At 42.2% G+C, this 20,640-nt stretch overlaps 1 protein-coding gene across 1 annotated transcript in view; it reads left to right on the forward strand.

Annotated features, from left to right (window-relative positions):
- The window catches only part of adgrb1a (adhesion G protein-coupled receptor B1a), a 201,122-nt gene that overhangs the window by 89,814 nt on the left and 90,668 nt on the right, over positions 1-20,640 (forward strand). Inside the window, exons 5-13 of the mRNA XM_028580628.1 lie at positions 1,176-1,340; positions 1,759-1,923; positions 2,986-3,150; positions 7,025-7,189; positions 7,919-8,020; positions 8,109-8,215; positions 9,103-9,297; positions 10,653-10,721; positions 12,439-12,547. Of these exons, the coding sequence (XP_028436429.1) occupies positions 1,176-1,340; positions 1,759-1,923; positions 2,986-3,150; positions 7,025-7,189; positions 7,919-8,020; positions 8,109-8,215; positions 9,103-9,297; positions 10,653-10,721; positions 12,439-12,547 (1,242 nt within the window). The remainder of the gene's footprint in view (positions 1-1,175; positions 1,341-1,758; positions 1,924-2,985; positions 3,151-7,024; positions 7,190-7,918; positions 8,021-8,108; positions 8,216-9,102; positions 9,298-10,652; positions 10,722-12,438; positions 12,548-20,640) is intronic.

A 20,640-nucleotide genomic window follows, 5' to 3' on the forward strand; every position in this document is an offset into this window, starting at 1 on the left:
CAGCTAGGCTGGCTTTGTCCAAAGTACACCTACCAACACCTCTAAAATGTCCATTATCTTTTGGGCATTGTTTGCCTTTATTTGATAGGACAGCTCAAGACAGAAAGGGGGGAGAGAGAGGGGGAAAGACATGCAGCGAAGAGCTGCGGGTCGGGATTGAACCCGGCCGCTGAGTTAAGGACTGAGCCTTAGTACATGGGGCGTACACTCAATCAGGTGAGCTACCGAGGCGCCCCAGTAAAGCAGTAAAGCAAATTGATGGGCAGAGGAAACATGGATCATGTTGAAGGAGTGGCTTCTATGGATTGTCAACCACAAAAACCTTTTCATTTTGTCACTATTGGAATCCATTTTAACTAATATGAATCTAACGTGCCTACACTCAATGCACTTTGGAGAGAAGTACAAACCTTTCAAGCCTACAGGTGTGCAGGTTTGATACAAAACAAACATTTTGTGTGAAGTATCACATTATTTTGTCAATCAATTCCCCACCTCCTGTTTAGTTCTTTTCTCCCTGCTTCCCCAGCTGTGACTGCCCAATTTTCCCTAATTGGTCAACAGACCCATCAAATAGTTAGGTAGTCATGGCCATTAAAAAGATACCTGACATATCCTAAGCCAGTGGCATACACTTCCCCTTGAAGTTAATGCAAAGGATATGACATCAGAGCCCCGCAGATGAAGTAGGACAAACAGAACAGAAGCTGGGGTCCATTTCAGGGGCCACCTCCTATGACGGTCGCAGTGTAGGAAGTTGGACAGAACATTAGATGGGCTCCTTTCCAAATGAGATGGTCTACAGAGGATAAAGGTCTTCTGGAAAGCTTCTATCAATGTCTTCTCAATTGGTCAGCGTGCAATGGTTTGGAATACTGAGGCCATCAAGGACCACCAGTCATGTCTACAAAATAAGGTCTCATATCAGCCACATTTGGAGGAACCTTTGGAAAGGGACAGCCTGATCCACATGTTTGGAAATATTAGGCCTTTAAAGGAGGTGGCCACTAAAATGTGGCACAGCTAAAATCTACCCTTTATCACTCCACAACCCTTCTTCTTTTGGCCTCATAGGCTGCATCCTGCATGATAATTAGTTATGGCCCTGTCCTTTCCTTTCCCTCTTTTTTCTCCCTCTATCCTCCTATCCTTTACCCACCCTACCTCCTCAGTAGACTCAGCTTCAGGTGAGGAGTGGTCAGCGTGGAGTGTGTGTTCTGCCACGTGTGGGGAGGGCTGGCAGAGTCGCACTCGTTTCTGTGTGTCCTCCTCCTACAGCACCCAGTGTAGTGGGCCACTGCGCGAGCAGAGACCTTGCAACAACTCTGCTATTTGTCCAGGTAAGCCCCCCGTCCCTTCCACCACTGCCACCTTCCTGCGCTCGCCCAGCCCTCTCCTGGACCCTGCCTCACCCATACAAGACCCACCTGACTCCCCTCAAGTTCTGTGGCCCCAGGGTTGATTTCTACCCTCACTTTGCCTTCAGTTTAGAATGACTCCCACTACCATAGCAGAGATTCAACGGTGTTCTCAGGCTCTCCTACATGCAGACAGGCAGGGAGACTCCTCACTTAGAAAGCGATACTATCCCAGGACAATGGCTCGGCGTGGATGATTCCAGTAAAGCTAAACAGCAGAGTCTTTATAATAGTCAATAAAGTTCAGTGTCTCAGTTAAGTTCTCTTGTGTTGTTTTGGTGTATTAAGATGGCCTGTGTTAGCCCGTCTATAAATCATACCATAACTGCTCTGATTGCAGTGCACGGCGCTTGGGACGAGTGGTCGCCGTGGAGTTTGTGTTCGTCGACCTGTGGCCGAGGTTACAGGTCCAGAACGCGAACCTGCACCCCCCCACAGTTTGGGGGAGATGCCTGTGATGGCCCAGAGAAACAGACCAAATTCTGCAACATAGCTGTCTGTCCAGGTAAGGAACACAATAATTAATTATTTATTTATTTAACAAAACTATGGAAAAAGTAGCGTATGTCACAAAAAAATTCAAACAAAAGGGTTAAGCCTAAAAAAATAATAAACGGATCCAAGTGGCCACAAGGGTGCACATGACATTAATCTACAGGTATCCAAGAGGGTCTGACTGTTTGTATTCCAAAATGTATGACTGTGGGAACTGTACGCACATTGTTCTACACCAATATTAAAGCAATTGCTGTTCATTTAGAGATATTTCTGGTGGAGCAGTAGTCTATAGCCACGAAATTCCGCCGAATTTCACTCTTTTCGGCCGGATGTCCGTTACCTTCCTCTCTTTGTGTTGGTGTTCTAAACTCCGGTGGATTCATGAGGACTATGGTTAACTGCTCCTCAGCTCTCTGCAGGGTAAATCCAGACAGCTAGCTAGACTATCTGTCCAATCTGAGTTTTCTGTTGCACGACTAAAACAACTTGTGTAAAAGTTGCTGAAAGAGGGAGAGTGCACTCTCTCTCTCTCTTTCAGCAACTTTCTCGCTCAACCCACAGTTGTTTAAATGCTGTTCAGTTTGGTTAACAGGGCTCCACAGCGCTGCAGAGGAGGGTCTGGCTAGCATAGGTTTAAATGGAAAGGGGATAATTAGCCACTGTATAATGAAGAATATGACAAAATTAACTGCGTCGAGCTACCAAAGCTTGTGTGTCGCTATCAGCAACACAGAAACATTATCGACCGGAATTGACGCAACACGCTTACTGCCGCACGTCAGCACATCAGCCAAGCAGGACTCAGGACAGCCAAGACAGTGTAGCCAGTTATATGTTACTGCACACAAAGAATACAAGATTTCATATGTCCAAGTGGAAATAATCAGCAGTGAGCACTGAGTGGATATGGAAAGTGTCCTCATGAAATGCAACTCTTAACTTTATTCCTAAATTATCTTTGAATTTTTATATACACTGTAATCTATAATGCACCAAATCAGGGAGAGTGACATTTCCCGTGTACTGTCTTTTCTGTTTGCCTGTTGTTGGTGACCCTGGATATTCTCAGTGGATGGAGTGTGGAACGAGTGGTCCAACTGGAGCTCCTGTTCCGCCTCCTGCTCTAATGGGACCATGCAGAGAACCAGGGAGTGTAACGGCCCCTCGTACGGAGGCTCCGAGTGCAGAGGAGAATGGCTGGAGACTGTTGACTGCTTCCTTGGGGAATGCCCAGGTATGTAAGAGACAGGGCCACAGCCAGAACAAACTATTTACTATGGTCCAAAATGTATTTCTTGCTCTTTGACAACAGATTTACTGGAAGCTACTGTACCATATATAAACTGACTATTTAATCATACATGAATTAACTTTTAGAATGGATTTAATCGAGACACCGAAATGGATGCCAGTATGATTCTGAATGCCAAATGGTTCCACTGACAAGACCAAAGTGATCGGTGCGTTTTGTCGTTGTGAACTGAGCTATCATCGCAGCACGTCCAGTCTGAAATACCACTTGATGGCCAAGCACACAGCTGTTTCGAATTCTCCGCAGGCGAAGCCAGGCGACAAAAGCACAAAGCAAGCCGATCCACTTTTCCATGTTGATAAGAGCATTAAAATAATAAATGGGACAAAAAAATAATGGGACAAAAAAAAATCAAGGGACATTAAGAATAGATAAAAATGTGTGATTAATTGCGATTAATAAATTATTAATTATACTATATACAGTACAGGCCAAAGGTTTAGACACACCTTCTCATTCAATGCGTTTCATTTATTTTCATGACTATTTACATTGTAGATTTTCACTGAAGGCATCAAAACTATGAATGAACACATATGGAATTATGTACTTAACAAAAAAAAGTGTGAAATAACTGAAAACATGTCTTATATTTTAGATTCCTCAAAGTAGCCACCCTTTGCTTTTTTTGATAGCGCTGCAAACCCTTGGTGTTCTCTCAATGAGCTTCATGAGGTAGTCACCTGAAATGGTTTTCACTTCAAAGGTGTGCTTTGTCAGGGTTAATTAGTGGAATTGTTTCCCTTTATTAATAAAAAGCAAAGGGTGGCTACTTTGAAGAATCTAAAATATAAGACGTTTTCAGTTATTTCACACTTTTTTGTTAAGTACATAATTCCATATGTGTTCATTCATAGTTTTGATGCCTTCAGTGAGAATCTACAATGTAAATTGTCATTAAAATAAAAAGGAAACGCATTGAATGAGAATGTGTGTCCAAACTTTTGGCCTGTATTGTACTGTATATATATATATATATATATATATATATATATATATATATATATATATATATATATATATATATATATATATATATATATATATATATATATATATATATATATATATAGTATAACTCCCACATGTCTTATATTTATCTTCCTAACATTAAAACAATTGTGTGCAGTATTGCAAAGGTTATTACCTACTCAGTGTGAATGCTTTTGCCTTGTATACTTACCTTGTACTTGGGACAGACCATATATACAGTGAGAAAAATAAGTATTTGAACATAGTATTTGGATTTGAATGATTTTTTAACTATTTATTTGTATGATACAGCTGCAAATAAGTATTTGAACATCTGAGAAAATCAATGTTAATATTTGGTACAGTAGCCTTTGTTTGCAAGTACAGAGGTCAAACGTTTCCTGTAGTTTTTCACCAGGTTTGCACACACTGCAGGAGGGATTTTGGCCCACTCCTCCACACAGATCTTCTCTAGATCATTCAGGTTTCTGGGCTGTTGCTGAGAAACACGGAGTTTGAGCTCCCTCCAAAGATTCTCATTAGGTTTAGGTCTGGAGACTGGCTTGGCCGCGCCAGAACCTTGATATGCTTCTTACAGAGCCACTCCTCAGAGGTTATCCTGGCTGTGTGCTTTGGGTCATTGTCATGTTGGAAGACCCAGCCTCGACCCATCTTCAATGCTCTAACTGAGGGAAGGAGGTTGTTCCCCACAATCTCGCAATACATGGCCCCGATCATCCTCTCCTTAACACAGTGCAGTCGCCCTGTCCCATGTGCAGATAAACACCCCCAAAGCATGATGCTACCACCCCCAAGCTTCACAGTAGGGATGGTGTTCTTGGGATGGTACTCATCATTCTTCTTCCTCCAAACACGGTTAGTGGAATTATGACCAAAAAGTTCTATTCTGGTCTCATCTGACCACATGACTTTCTCCCATGACTCCTCTGGATCATCCAAATGGTCATTGGCAAACTTAAGACGGGCCTTGACATGTGCTGGTTTAAGCAGGGGAACCTTCCGTGCCATGCATGATTTCAAACCATGACGTCTTAGTGTATTACCAACAGTAACCTTGGAAATGGTGGTCCCAGCTCTTTTCAGGTCATTGACCAGCTCCTCCCGTGTAGTTCTGGGCTGATTTCTCACTTTTCTTAGGATCATTGAGACCCCACGAGGTGAGATCTTGCATGGAGCCCCAGTCCGAGGGAGATTGACAGTCATGTTTAGCTTCTTCCATTTTCTGATGATTGCTCCAACAGTGGACCTTTTTTCACCAAGCTGCTTGGCAATTTCCCCGTAGCACTTTCCAGCCTTGTGGAGGTGTACAATTTTGTCTCTAGTGTCTTTGGACAACTCTTTGGTCTTGGCCATGTTAGTAGTTGGATTCTTACTGATTGTATGAGGTGGACAGGTGTCTTTATGCAGCTAACGACCTCAAACAGGTGCATCTAATTTAGGATAATAAATGGAGTGTAAGTGGACATTTTGTCTTTGAGGGTCAGAATTCTAGCTGATAGACCGGTGTTCAAATACTTATTTGCAGTTGTATCATACAAATAAATAGTTAAAAAATCATATATTGTGATATCTGGATTTTTTTTTTTAGATTATGTCTCTCACAGTGGACATGCACCTACGATGACAATTTCAGACCCCTCCATGATTTCCAAGTGGGAGAACTTGCAAAATAGCAGGGTGTTCAAATACTTATTTTCCTCACTGTATGTCCAAAGCATATAAGCTGACATTATGGTATATACTGCATGCTTTGATTGTATAGATTCAGGCAAAGAATTAGAATCAGAATTGACTTTATTGTCACTGTAAGTACATACAACGGAATTAAAAGTGCTACTCTTTGGTGCAAACACAAAAGCACACACATCAAACTAAGAACATAGAGCAGAGAATGTGGAGATGGTAAAAAGAGTAAAAATAGAGTGAATAGTAAAATAGTGAAATAATTTAGTAAAAGTTATTATATCTTTCTACAAATCACATAATTTACTTTACATTGCTAGTGTTTTTCTTACTAGTGTTTCATTGCGGTTTCAACTAATGAATGTGTGCTCCTGCCTTCCAGACTGTCACCAGTTTTCATTCATTTCATTTCATTATGAATTATAAATTAATTGTATTAGGAAATTTCAAGTCTCAGCTAGGAAATGTCAATGCTTTAGTTAAATAAATACAGAAAATCCAACACAGCACATTGATCTGCAGAAAGTATTTAAATAGAATATGTTTTATTGTCATTGGACAGCAGCTGTCCAACGACATTTTTCTGCAACTCACCCTCAGTGAAAATGCCAGTACCCTTATAAAGGCAAAAGACACAGAATAAAAACATTAAATATAGTAAATACAATTATAAAAATAAAAAAGTCAGATATTGCACATTTGTATTTGCAGAAAGACTGCTATTGCACAATTATGTTTTAGTGTTTAGTTCTTTTATGGCACATGGGTAAAAACTGTTAAAGCCTGGATCTGTGGGCCTTCATGGACCTGTATTGCTTCCCAGAGGGCAACAGGGTGAAAAAGTGATTGGCTTGGTGGGAGGAGTCCTGTGTGATGCTTTTGGCCTGACGTAAATATTGAGCCCTGTAAATGTCTTCAAGGGTGGGTAGTTGTGTGTTTATGGTGCCCTGTGCAGTTTTAATGACTCTCTGTAGCACCTTCCTGTTGGCCACACCAGAATGCCATGAGAGAGGATGCTCTCCACAGAGCATGTGTCTGTGTGTGTGTGTGTGTGTGTGTTTAATTGTGCCTGATGTATTCTTGTCTAACACTGTGTGTGTTGCTGTATGCATTCTGTCAGTGGATGGCAAGTGGGAGCCGTGGACTTTGTGGTCGGGCTGTTCCAAAACTTGTGGAGGGGGGAGCCAGCAGAGAAAAAGGAATTGTTATGGGCCCTTTTTTGGAGGGAAGCCTTGTCCTGCGGAACCAGAAGAGGTCCGGCGCTGTAATGAAAAAAAATGCCCAGGTCAGTGGATGGGAACATATATTGCTTTGTCAGCAGTATTTCATCAGGGATGGGAACCTGAGATACTTACAAATTGTATGACACCTATTGTAATACATTTTACATGATAGCCTACATGATGATACATTATATGATACTCATTTATAGAGATGTGGACTTGAGAATTGGTGACTTGGACTGGAGTCAACATTTTGACTTTAACTTGCGACTTGACAAAAATCAAATGACTCGAGACTTGACTTGAGGCATGGTGATTCAAGATGACTTGCGTGTATTCATAAGTTTGAATGTCAGCTGTTAAATTTAAAATAATATAATTTAATGTTGACTTGTTTCTGTCTAATTATCAAGTATGCTATGCAGCTGTGAATCATGATTGGACGAATTAAAAAGCTCTGCAGTATGTGATTGTCATGATTGGATGACTGGCTGTCAGTCAAACTCCTCCCTATGGCAACACGTAACATCAAAGACCCCTAATGAGGCCTCATTAGTCAGGCCAGACCACCACAATGGTTGCATCTGTGCCACGAGTCATCACTTCTGGATTAAAAAATTAAAAAAAGTGACTTGATTTGGGACTTGCCTTAACTAAGGATTCGACTTGACTTGACATAACCTGTGATTTGACTTGACCCAAAAACAAATAACTCAAGACTTGCTTGAGACTTACTTGGGAGTTGAGCAAAGATGACTTGGTCACAACATTTGCTCTCCTTTTGTGAACAGAACCTCACGAAATATGTGGCGAGGACAACTTCTCCAATGTTGTATGGAAGATGACTCCAGCTGGGGATACAGCAGCAGTACGCTGCCCTCCCAACGCCATGGGTGAGCTCACACTTTTCCATTTGCAGATGCAAAATGTCCACTGGTAGTTTTAGGAGTTGGATTAAAAGTCTTTGGTGTCCTCATACAGGGCTTATCCTGCGACGCTGTACCCTGGACGAAGAGGGCATTGCCTACTGGGAGAACCCCACCTATATGAAATGCATTTCCAATGACTATCGAAGTATACAAACTTTGGTAAGCAGCAAAAAGTTTTTCTTTAGCACTCCTGCTAAATGTAAAGGGACTACATTTATATAGTGCTTCTCTAGTCTTAACGACTACTCAAAGCGCTTTAACATAGTATAGGAACCATTCACCATACACTCTGGCCGAGGCTGCCATACAAGGTGCTCATCAGATTAACATTCACACACTGATGGTGCAAGCAAATCAGGGTTCAGTGTCTTACCCAAGGACACTTCGACATGGGGCTGCAGGGATCGAACCGCCAACCTCCCAATGGGTAGACGACGCTTAGTCTATATCGACAACGTTCCACTTCCGGGATTGCTCCGGTGCCACCGGAAACTATACCGTAGGTCCCTCATTTTTGACTGGATGTCCGTCACCTTCCTCTTTCTTTGTGTTGGTGTTCTAACCTCCGGTGGATTCATGAGGACTATGGTTAACTGCTCCTCAGATCTCTGCAGGGTAAATCCAGACAGCTAGCTAGACTATCTGTCCAATCTGAGTTTTCTGTTGCATGACTAAAAAAACTTTTAAACATACACATACACACCATAACAAGTTCCTTCCCGAGGCTATTTTGCAGAAGCACCGTTGCACCGTCCAGCACTTAGCACCACCCATGATGATTGTGATTGGTTTAAAGAAACCAGAGCATGTTTTTCTCCCATCCCAGAATGCTGTGTGGACCAGCAAGACCTTCCTCCGCAGCGTTGTGAGCCACAGCCGCCTCTTAGATAGTAACCTTAGAGCACAGAAATTAATTATGGCTGTTCAAATGTGTCGGGGAACAAATGTGTAAAATTCCCAGTAGATGTGTTGTAATGATGTATATATTGTGTCAAAGGTGTCGATCACTTACTGCCAAAACTAAAAAAAAAAACTTTTTCTGTTAGACTCGGGAACACTTGTCCAAAGCCCAGCGTGGCCTTGTGGGAGATGGAGTTTCCGAGGTAATGACCAAGCTGAGGGTGACATCCAGCGATGGGACCAGCTACAGTGGTGATCTGCTGGCCATGGTGGACGTGCTGAAGAACATGACAGAGATCTTCCGGAGGGCATACTACAGTCCCAGCAGTGCAGACATGAGGGTAAATTAATACATATGGGTTTACTGTAGGGCTGCACGATATGAGGAAAATATGCGTTATCGCAATAATCATATTACTTGCTTGGTACGTATTAACGGATGAGGTTGTTATTCCACATTCTTCTTATTGTCAAAGGTGCCACGGTGGAGTTTTTACAGAACTAGTAGCTCTATGGTGCAATGGTTTTACGTGTGGGTCTTTGTTTGTATCATGCACATGAATACTTCCCATAATGCAATTTTCATGGTAATGAAGGAGCAGGTCACCCAGTACAACAGTGTGGCATTGAGGTTTTGATACATACACACAATACTTAGTATAGTAGTAGAGACATTTATAATTTGTTGGGTCTTTTCCTGGGATTTGTTGACCAGAAGAAATATACAGACTTTTACCAGCCTTATTCTGAAATACCTTAAAGGGAAACTTTGGTATTTTTTAACCTGGATCCTGTTTTTCCATGTTTTTCCAAGTGTCATGAGAACCACAATTTTTATTTTGAAATATATCCAGTATTATGGAGGGCGGCAAACAAGCTGCAATGTAACCTACATAGGCAATTGCGCACCTTCAATGTCCGTCCACTAAAAGTCTGTTTTAACACTGACAGGCTCAGATTATTATTTTAAGTGTCTGACAACATTATGGAAAGGATCCCTACAGAGATAGACCTGTCTGTTAAAGATCCTTTTTGTTTAACAAAAAACAGCCCCAAAATCACTAGCGCCAAACCCACCAGACTCCATCATTTTATCATTGTAAAACACACTTCATTCAAAATCGACAGAAACAAAGCAAAACTATGAAAAGCTGTGTTAGTTTGTCTTTCCACTGTTCCAACAATCACTACTCTAGTTTTGCTAAAATAAACCTTTTATTCAACCATTTACATGTGATAATATGCTGGCTCTATACACGCTAAAAGTACTGTTTATTTAAATGGAATCTGGTGAGTTTGGTGATGGTGATTTAGGAGCTGTTTCATGTTAAACAAAAAGGATCTTACTCTTTAACAAAAAGGTCTATCTCTGTAGGGATCCTTTCCATAATGTTGTCAGACACTTACAATAATAATCTGAGCCTGTCAGCAGCAAGAACAGAACTTTTAGTTGATGGAAACTGACGGTGAACATTTGCCATATAGGATTACATTGCAGGTTGTGGCTGCTGGTTACAGCGTTCCCTCTCAATACGTGACCAATTTCAAAGAGTTTTTTTTCCCCATTAGTCACTCAGCCACCAATGCATGGGAAAATATGCTCCTGGTTAAAAAAAAATGAACCTTTAAGGACTGAGTTCAGAATGTATAGCTAAAAATGTGACATCATGTGAAACATTTTCTTTTTCTTTTCCAGAATTTTGTGCAGTCAGTCAGCAATCTGTTGATGGAAGAGAACAGGGAGAGATGGGAGGAAGCACAACTGGTTAGTACCCCCCCCTTCTCTTTCTAAATCAGGATTCACCTCGTCACCTCGTCTGCAATTACATCCATTCTAGAACTTAGTGTACAGTAATAACAACCCTGAAGCTGTACAACTGACGGGTTGGACACTGCGACAAAGACACAGGTGGACAAACAGCCCACCTGTGTCTTTTCAAACTGACAGAGGTAGATGGAGAGGAGAACTGCTGAAGGACAGAAATATCTATAACTAATGACTAAGCAAGTCAACCCAAACACCCACTCATCCATCTGCTGCACTTATCCACTCGTGCATCGCTATCTTTGCCTTTCCGTTTAGTCGTCCAGCTGTCCATGCTTTTCAACTATGTAGGAGGAAAACTATTAGTACTTCTTAATAGATGTATTTTTTGACATTTTTGCTTTCCGATACCATTTCCAATACCTGAACTTATGTTTCAGCCGATCTGCTCTGATCTGATACCAGTGTGTCATATATTTTATTATGATTTAACAGCTGTATACTACTATCCCTGTATGGATTTGATATGATTTCTATCTTTGTTGCATGTTGGCCAGTTTTTTTTTGTTGCCATTTGTGGAGCTTGGGCTGTCTACAAAGACCGTGTTTTTTTACAGTGTGTTCAGTGGACAGGCAGCTCGTTATATAGTTAGGCTGGTGCCTGTGTGTGTGTGTGTGTGTGTGTGTGTGTGTGTGTGTGTGTGTGTGTGTGTGTGTGTGTGTGTGTGTGTGTGTGTGTGTGTGTGTGTGTATGACCACGCACGTGCGTGTGTGTGCGTGTGTCTCTGTCATCAAAATGAAGAGTTGGGATGCACAAAATGAAATATGAATGTTGGTCATATGGAATGTTGGTGTACAATATGAGAGATTTTGGCACTGAACTGGTATGACAGTTGCTATGTTTCTATCCACATGTCAATGGAATTATCTGAAGTTTGCTAAAAACATCCATGCGAATAAAGCTGGTGAAAGTGTGTTTCCATCCAACAGCTTTAAAGCAAATAAAAACCTGTTGCGTAATGACGTCACATGCTTTTTTGCGATCAAATTGGTATATTGAATAGATTTGAGGCATTTTAAGGTGTTTCCATTCATTTTCACATTGAATAGTACAACATTCAAGCTTACATTTATGAACAAAGCTTGCTAGCCATAATAGATTGCGCTGTCAACCTACAAATGATTAATATTGCACACGTTGTAATAGTGCTTATGTGCCAGCTGATAGCGACATATCAAGCTATAATAAGACAACAACGACGCTATCAAAACATCACTATGATGATGTAGTTTACTGCTGACATGATGGCATTTCTTAATGTTTTTATCTAAAATAGCTCGTAAATTAAATAAAAATAATTGTGGCAGAATCGCCTAAAACTTCTTCTTCTTCGTTTCATGGCCAGTTGCAACCATAAAATGACCTAAAATGTAATCGCAGTTCATTATTAATTCGTCAAATAATGTTTCCATCACATAAGCCGTTTTCCGATTAAGAAAAAATCCGATAAGATCGAACGTAAACGTTTGTGTCGATATTCATGAAATTCAATTGAATTTTACTGTTTCCAAAAGACGTTTTTTTATTTGATATGACTTAATTCCAGAAAAACATGTGGATGTTAACAACATTTATGTTTGCCAGAAATACAGCTTTTCTATATAATCCATAGTCCTTTTTTCTTTCATTCTACTTCCATTGTCTCTGTTTCCTCAGCTGGGGCCAAACATCAAAGAGCTGTTCCGTCTGGTGGAGGACTTTGTTGATGTCATTGGCCTGAGGATGAAAGACTTCCAAGACATGTATGAAGTCACCGATAACCTAGGTCAGCCTTATCTCTGTCCAGGAGATTTCCACATCTTTGCTTATCAAAACAAATGCTCTTATCACAGCTTCTCTTTCTCTGAAGATTGATCTTCATATCTACAATTGCAATACATAAATAGGGAGGACAGGGGAGGGTCAACTGCCGGTTAAACAGACATTCCCTCTGCTCTCACTCTCAAGACCTTCAAAAACCAGTGTTGCTATATGTTCCTGTCAGACGCACAACTTATTCATATTATCCGCTGACTTTAGCGTGTTTGTGTTATTTGTGTCACAAACACATAAATATTTGTGTGTATGTTGGTAATTTCCTTTACATATATTAAGACATTTGCACCATAACTTGATGCAGAAACGGCACAAATTGTTGCAGAAAAATTCACTAGAATGCAGGAAATGAAGGGTTTTATAAGCACAAAATTTCAGTTTTGCTCAAAAGTGGAGCTCTCAACTGAAAATTGAGTATTAATCAAAAGTTAAATGTTAATTCCATAATTACGGTCAGGGAGCAAACAAGCGCAGAAAAAATAATAAAATTAAATTAAAAAAAATTCATCTGTTTCAACTAATTTATTATTATTGTATCAAGGCACGCATGGCACACTCTCTCTTTTTGTGACATTCCATTACCCACGGTAAAAATTCCCCCTCCCCAGGGCAACAGGTCCAGCAGATCCACATTCATAACTACCTGCTGTCCCCTATTACGATGCCCAGTGACTGTTTACAATGACTGTAAATGCTCCATTTTTCTCAGATAGGGGTAGAAAATGTAGTGTAGTCATCACAGAGGCTCTGCTGCTCTCTGTGACCTCCAGATAAAAACGAGGCAGAGTTTGAGTTTAGTCGAGGCAGAGTATGTGGGAATTGGGGCCAGATGAGAGGTCCTGTTTATAGCTGTGCCACCTCACTGTCTGGAGCCAAATAGCCACCCACACTAGTAGCGTACCTCCCACACCTCGCCCAGAGGCAAAGCCGCACACATCATCTGCCAGCAAATAGTTTCTGCCTCCAAACTCATCAAAGTAGCCAAGTTGTATAGGATGAAGGGATTCACCAGACTTCCTCTGCTAAGGGGTTATCTCTGTTTCTTGTTTTGTTAGTTTCTATTTTGACTGACAAAGCTTACCCAGGGTGGTGGACTCATAAATGTATGACTCGTTCATCATCTTTGTCAAAATCCAGTTCTTTCACAAACTATAAAAAAAATTAAAATATTGGCAGGGGCACATGGGTAGCTCACCTGGTAGGGCGTGCACCCCATGTACAGAGGCTCTGTCCTCTGGCCACATTTTTATTTATTTATTTGTTTGACCTTTATTTATTCAGTGACGGCTCACTGAGAGGAAACCTCTCTTTTGCAGGAATGCTCTGATCACATTGATGATCACAGTTACACATTCATACCATGGCATGGAAAGAAACCAAGAACAGCACGCACATGCAGATTACATACATCAAAACACCTGCATCCACTGTAGAGGGTGACAATTTTTCAGGACTTCCGCGGGTCACGGTATTCCTGTGGGAGTCCCGCAGTACGGGAGTCAATTTCACTGTTGGTAACGTGATAGGGATGGAATAGAGCATAGAAATCAAAGGAAGCGGGCGGGCGGGAGCGGGACAGAACTGGAAATTAAATAAAAAAATTACACTGCGCCCAAAGATTGTGAGGCATTTCGTTTTAGAAAAGAGAACCACTTACAAATCACAATACGTTTGTGCTAGCCGCAGAGTAGCCTATGTTCACAAGCCAATCAGCATCAGCGACTACACCAAGAGTTGGCAAAATGGATTCTGGAAAGAAGACGTTGCAATGGAAAGTGTCATTGAAGGACCCCTCAATCCATTTTCAGGAGCTGTGAGAAGATCTTGGTTAGGAATTACGTAATGAAATCACCTAGGCCTGCAGGTAATGCATGTATAGTGTAGCCTAAATTTCCGAGGCAACCTCAGTGATTTGACCGCGATTAACATGCTACAGGGTCTGATAACTTTAGACAACATAGGGAATGAAACGGGAGCGGGACGGGATTCGGGAGTCTTTCTCTCTGGATTTTGCAGGACAGGACAGGATTTTTTTTTTTGTGGGCTCGGGATGGGAGTTACAATTGATTCCTGTGTCACCCTCTAATTCACTGTGGTCAATGTGAGCCTATATGCACAGCACCTTGATGCATCTCGACAACACATTCACACTCTCAGCGCATCAAAAGGTGACGCTTCGTCAGGGCCTTTGGCGTTTGTTTGTGACTCAAAAATTCTCCTTTAGCATCTAGCCCTTTGGCGTCGTATTTTGTCACTTGGTCAGGTGTTCCATACAGACGCTAAAGGGGGATTTTTGCATCAGTATCTGACGCTGAGAGACACTGACGAAGCATCTGTATTTTACAAGTTGGGAGAGAGAATGGGTTGATCTGGACAGACAGATGGACAGAACAATCACTGAATACTAAATCCAATTTCACATTTCTTGGTGGTGATATCTGACATTCAAGGCTGGGATACCAACTGGGCAAACCAGGCTTTGGGGCCCCAGAACTCCATGGTCCCCCAAAGCCCCAGGCTTACTGTGTGTCAGCTGGTTCATGCTGATTTAATTTAATAGAAAGGTTTTTTGTAGTATGCACTATATGCGCAATAATAACTGACATGATAAGGTGGATCTGTTTTATCTCCTGCCTTGTTGCCTGCCCTGTTTTAAGGAGGGTTCTTATGTCAAAATCTAGTTTTAAGACGTTCATTATTTCAGTTTTTACATTTTGTACATTCCTTAATGTTTTTAATGAGTGGGAGCAATAGGTGGCTTATAGAGGCCCAGCAGATAATCTTGGCCCTTTAGCCAGTTAATCAGCCATGCTGACATTATAACAGATACATGTTTTACATGTGGTTCACTGCTTTTATTTCTAACTCATTTTGTAGTTTGATCAATTGTTTTCCATATGACTTTGTATAAAGGACCACTACTCAGGTGAGGCCAATTTCATTTGTAAAGGCCTTTACAAGCTTCAATCTTCCAATCTTTACAGGATACAGTTTGGTACCCTCTATCTACAGGCCATATACCAGATTTAAAACCAATTATTACAAAACATAGTTTTAAAATCTTGAACATTAAAAATTCATGACTTAATAAGACAATAACACTCAGAGTTAAAGTTCAGAAAAACAAAGTTATTATGTATTGTTTATGAATAGCTCAGCTCTCACAAACTCAGACTGCTTCATCAGGACTGTGTGGGTGTGGCTTATTTGATTGACAGTGACTTGGCATAGAGTCCGGATCGGGCCGAATTTTTCTGTCCGAGGCCGGCCCGCGTCCGACAGAGCCGTGACCGAACCCGGCCCGAGCCCGACAGGTATTAAGAAATTTGTGTCCGAGCCCGGCCCGAGCCCGACACAGTTAAAATCTAATTTTTTTTCCTCATACTAATGACACATGTAGGCTACGTTTGTTTGTGTGGAAAGCCCGCTTTTGTTAAGCAGCTGTAGGAAGGCATTCGGAAATGCCAACAGATGACTGCATCAGCGCACACGGGGCAACAAGCGCACGTTAATAAGCTGTTGCCTTATCGCGCTGATCTGGCCGAGCCCGACCCGACCCCGACCATAATTTCCATGCGTTAAAGGAGAACTCCGGGATATTTTTACGTTAATCTTGATTGCTATATGTATATGAGTACTGTCAGTAGCAAAAAAAAACGAGCCGAATCGGTGCTAGCAACACGGAGCTGCTGCAGCTAATGCCGAGAGCTCCCACTCAGCTAAAACGGCAGTTATGGGGGCATAGGATAAAGAGTGCCTTTGTGCCTCTTAACAGACACAAAATGCAATTAAAGCTGCGAGCAGCGATGGACGGGCCCTCGCGCCTCTGCGCGCGTTGGGGTTACCGGCGGACGCTGCTCCTTGCGACCGTGCATTCGCGCGGCACTCAGACGCCGCAAATCGTCAACAATGAAAAGGGAACTCCCCGCCGAGTTCAACGATAGCTTCATTAGCTGTGAAAGGGGGCGTGGCTAAAGCATAGAGGGCGGGTCCAACCATCACCAATTAAAAATGAAGCCTCTGCTGAGATGAATGATACCTCACACAAGACTCTACCTTAAATGGGTCAGCATGTATGAAAGGGGGCGTGGCTTAAACATAGGGGGCGGGCCAAACCATCACCAATGAAGAAGGAAGTCTCTGCTGAGTTCAATGACACCTCACACAAGTGTTTACATCAATCGGGCCATTAGTAATAAAGGGGGCGTGGCTTAAACATAGGGTTGCGGGCCAAACCCTCACCAATGAAGAAGGAAGTCTGTGCTGAGTTCAATGACACCTCACACAAGACTCTACCTTAAACGGTTCAAATGTTATGAAAGGGGGCGTGGCCTGAGTAAGTGGGCGTGGTCATATTATAGGGGGCGGCTGAGTATCACACATAGACCACACATTCTGAGTTTCATGCAAATCGGATGATGTTTGTCATATAAGGCAAATTTCCTGTTGCCAGCGGGGGGCGCTATGACCTAAAGTCAATTTTGGCCTGTAGGTGTCCTCAGGCCTGGACCTTTGTCAATCGTGAGAAATATTTAGCAGATACGACAACATACACTCAAGTTACAACAACTTCTTTGTTCATCGCTAAACACTCAAAATGTCCGCCACGCCACGCCCACACCGTCTGACGAAAAGTTTTTCTTTTAATAACTTTTCATCGTTAAGGTGTTGGGATGGTACAGACCAAGTTTGAAGTCCATCGGATGAAATCTCTAGGAGGAGTTTGTTAAAGTATAGCACCTTGACTTTTAGGCCTACTTCCTGTTGCCACTAGGGGGCGCTATGACTTTAAGTAAATATCGGCCTTTACTTGTCCTCAGGGTTGGACTCTTATGAATCCTGAAAAGTTTTGAGGTAATCGGACAACGTACACTCGAGTTACACCCACTTCCTGTTTTGGCGGCGAAACGCACAAAATGGCCGCCAACTTTTCATCTTTAACTTCTTAAGATGGCACAGACCGAGTTTGAAGTTGATCGGATGAAATCTCTAGGAGGAGTTCCTTAAAGTACGACATGTGGAAATGGCCAAAATCGCACTAATTTCGAACATTTAATTCAAAATGGCGGACTTCCTGTTGGGTTTAGGGTATTGCTCTAATAAAGTTTTTTGTACATCTTGACATGTTACATATGTGTACCACGTTTCGTGAGTCTACGTTAAACGCACTGCAGGGGCTAAATTTTCTTAACTTTCTAGGGGGCGCTAGCAAGCCATTTTTGTGCGCCTATTCCCGAAACCCTTAAAATACGTAGATTTTCACCAGACTTGATGCGGCCGCCAAATTTGGTGAGGTTTTGAATGTGTTAAGCCCCTCAAAAAGCCAATTCATTTGACGGGAAAATAATAGAAAGAAAGAAAGTAAAAAAATAATAATTCCTTCAGTTTGTGTGCTGTTGTTGGGGAATATGAGTCTCTGCAGTGGCGAATTGTGTGGTAGTTTCCTTAGCCAGGCTAGCAGCCCGGACCGGCATCCTTCTACTTCCTCCCCGCATCCCTCGCCTGCTGAGGCCGATAACAATCCAACAAACGCCCGCTGGTCTGGTGGAGGTCTTCCAGAAGACCGTTCAAGCCTTCGCGGTGAAAATTTTTATTTTATTTCACCCTCACAAATAGGTAATTGGCACTGTAGTGGTTATGACCATATTACTAACTATGTAACTACATGGAAACGGACCAAATTATGTTTATGCCCTGTACAGTAAAATAGTGTTTTAGACTGCTAGCTGTAGTCTCGCGCTGAAGTCCCGTGTGAATTCAGCTGTAAAGGTACATAGCACACTGCAGGTTGGAGGAGCGTAGTGTGTGAAAAGTGACGATCGGAGATGTTCAAAAGGGAAGAAGCTTAGAGTAACGTAACTATGGAGAATACAGAAGATATTGAACACATGGAAGAGGCTTTTGAGTTTTTAGTTACATAGTCACTAATCACTCCAGTGATAGTCATAACCACTACAGTGCTCAATTACCTATTTGTGAGGGTGAAATAAAATAAAAATTTTCGCCGCAAAGGCTTGAACGGTCTTCTGGAAGACCTCCACTAGACCAGCGGGCGTTTGTTGGATTGTTATCGGCCTCAGCAGGCGAGGGAGGCGGGGAGGAAGTAGAAGGATGCCAGTCGGGGCTGCTAGCCTGGCTAAGGAAACTACCACACAATTCGCCACTGCAGAGACTCATATTCCCCAACGACAGCACACAAAATGGATATGTATGCTACAAATACACATGGAACTGCTGCGTGATGATTATTACCGGAGCCTGGCTGAACACACTGACTCATCCCAGACGGCAGCTAGCAGCTAAGAGGGTAGGTGAATTTAAACAATGGCTAAGTTGCTCAATGCATCTTGTTGTCATGTAAGGGCCCTGTTCATGTTGCACAGACATTTTAATTAGGGCCCGAGCGCCGACAGCGGCGAAGGCCCCATTGAAACTGAAGGAATTATTGTTTCTTTCTTTCTTTCTTTCTATTATTAGGGCCCAAGCGCCGACAGCGGCGAAGGCCCTATTGAAACTGAAGGAGTTATTGTTTCTTTCTTTCTTTCTTTCTATTATTAGGGCCCGAGCGCCGACAGCTGCGAAGGCCCTATTGAAACTGAAGGAATTATTATGGTTTCTTTTCCCGTAAAATGAATTGGCTTTTTGAGGGGCTTAATATATTCAAAAACTCACCAAATTTGGCGGTTGCATCAAGTCTGGTGAAAATTTACGGATTTTAAGGGTTTCGGGAACAGGCGCACAAAAATGGCTTGCTAGCGCCCCCTAGAAAGTTAAGAAAATTGAGCCCCTGCAGTGCATTTAACGTAGACTCACGAAACTTGGTACACATATATAACATGTCAAGATGTACAAAAAACTTTATTAGAGCCATACCCTAAACCCAACAGGAAGTCCGCCATTTTTAATTAAATATTTGAAATTAGTGCGATTTTGGCCATTTCCACATGTCGTACTTTAACGAACTCCTCCTAGAGATTTCATCCGATCAACTTCAAACTCGGTCTGTGCCATCTTAAGATGTTAAAGATGAAAAGTTGTTAAAAGAAAAACTTTTCGTCATAGGGCGTGGCCGTGACAGGGTGGCCATTTTGTGCGTTTCGCCGCCGAAAAAGGAAGTGGGTGTAACTCGAGTGTACGTTGTCCGATTACCTCGAAACTTTTCAGGATTCATAAGAGTCCAACCCTGAGGACAAATAACGGCCGATATTTACGTAAAGTCATAGCGCCTTCTAGTGGCAACAGGAAGTAGGCCTAAAAGTCAAGGTGCTATACTTTAACGAACTCCTCCTAGAGATTTCATCCGATGGACTTCAAACTTGGTCTGTACCATCCCAACACCTTAACGATGAAAAGTTATTAAAAGAAAAACTTTTCATCAGACGGTGTGGGCGTGGCTTGGCGGCCATTTTCAGTGTTCAGCGATGAACAAAGAAGTTGTTGTAACTTGAGTGTATGTTGTCGTGTCTGCCCGAAATTTCTCACGATTGACAAGGGTCCAGGCTTGAGGACACCTACAGGCCAAAATTTACTTTTGGTCATAGCGCCCCCCGCTGGCAACAGGAAATCTGCCTTATATGACAAACATCATCCGATTTGCATGAAACTCAGAATGTGTGTTCTACGTGTGATACTGAGCCGCCCCCTATAATATGGCCACGCCCACTTACTCAGGCCACGCCCCCTTTCATAACATTTCATAACTCAGCAGAGACTTTGTTTTTAATTGGTCATGGTTTGACCCGCCCCCTATGCTTAAGCCCCGCCCTCTTTCATAAAATTTTAACCATTTAAGATAGATCCTTGTGTGAGGTATCAATGAACTCAGCATAGACTTCTTTCTTCATTAGTGATGGTTTGACCCGCCCCCTATGCTTAAGCCCCGCCCCTTTCTTAATATTTGAACCATTTAAGATAGACCCTTGTGTGAGGTATCAATGAACTCAGCAGAGACTTCCTTCTTCATTGGTGATGGTTTGGCCCGCCCCCTATGTTGAAGCCACGCCCTTTTGAATAAATGCTGACCCATCTAAGGTAGATTCTTGT

This window comes from Perca flavescens, chromosome 6 (genome assembly GCF_004354835.1).
Source record: "Perca flavescens isolate YP-PL-M2 chromosome 6, PFLA_1.0, whole genome shotgun sequence".
In the NCBI taxonomy this organism is placed as follows: Eukaryota; Metazoa; Chordata; class Actinopteri; order Perciformes; family Percidae; genus Perca; species Perca flavescens.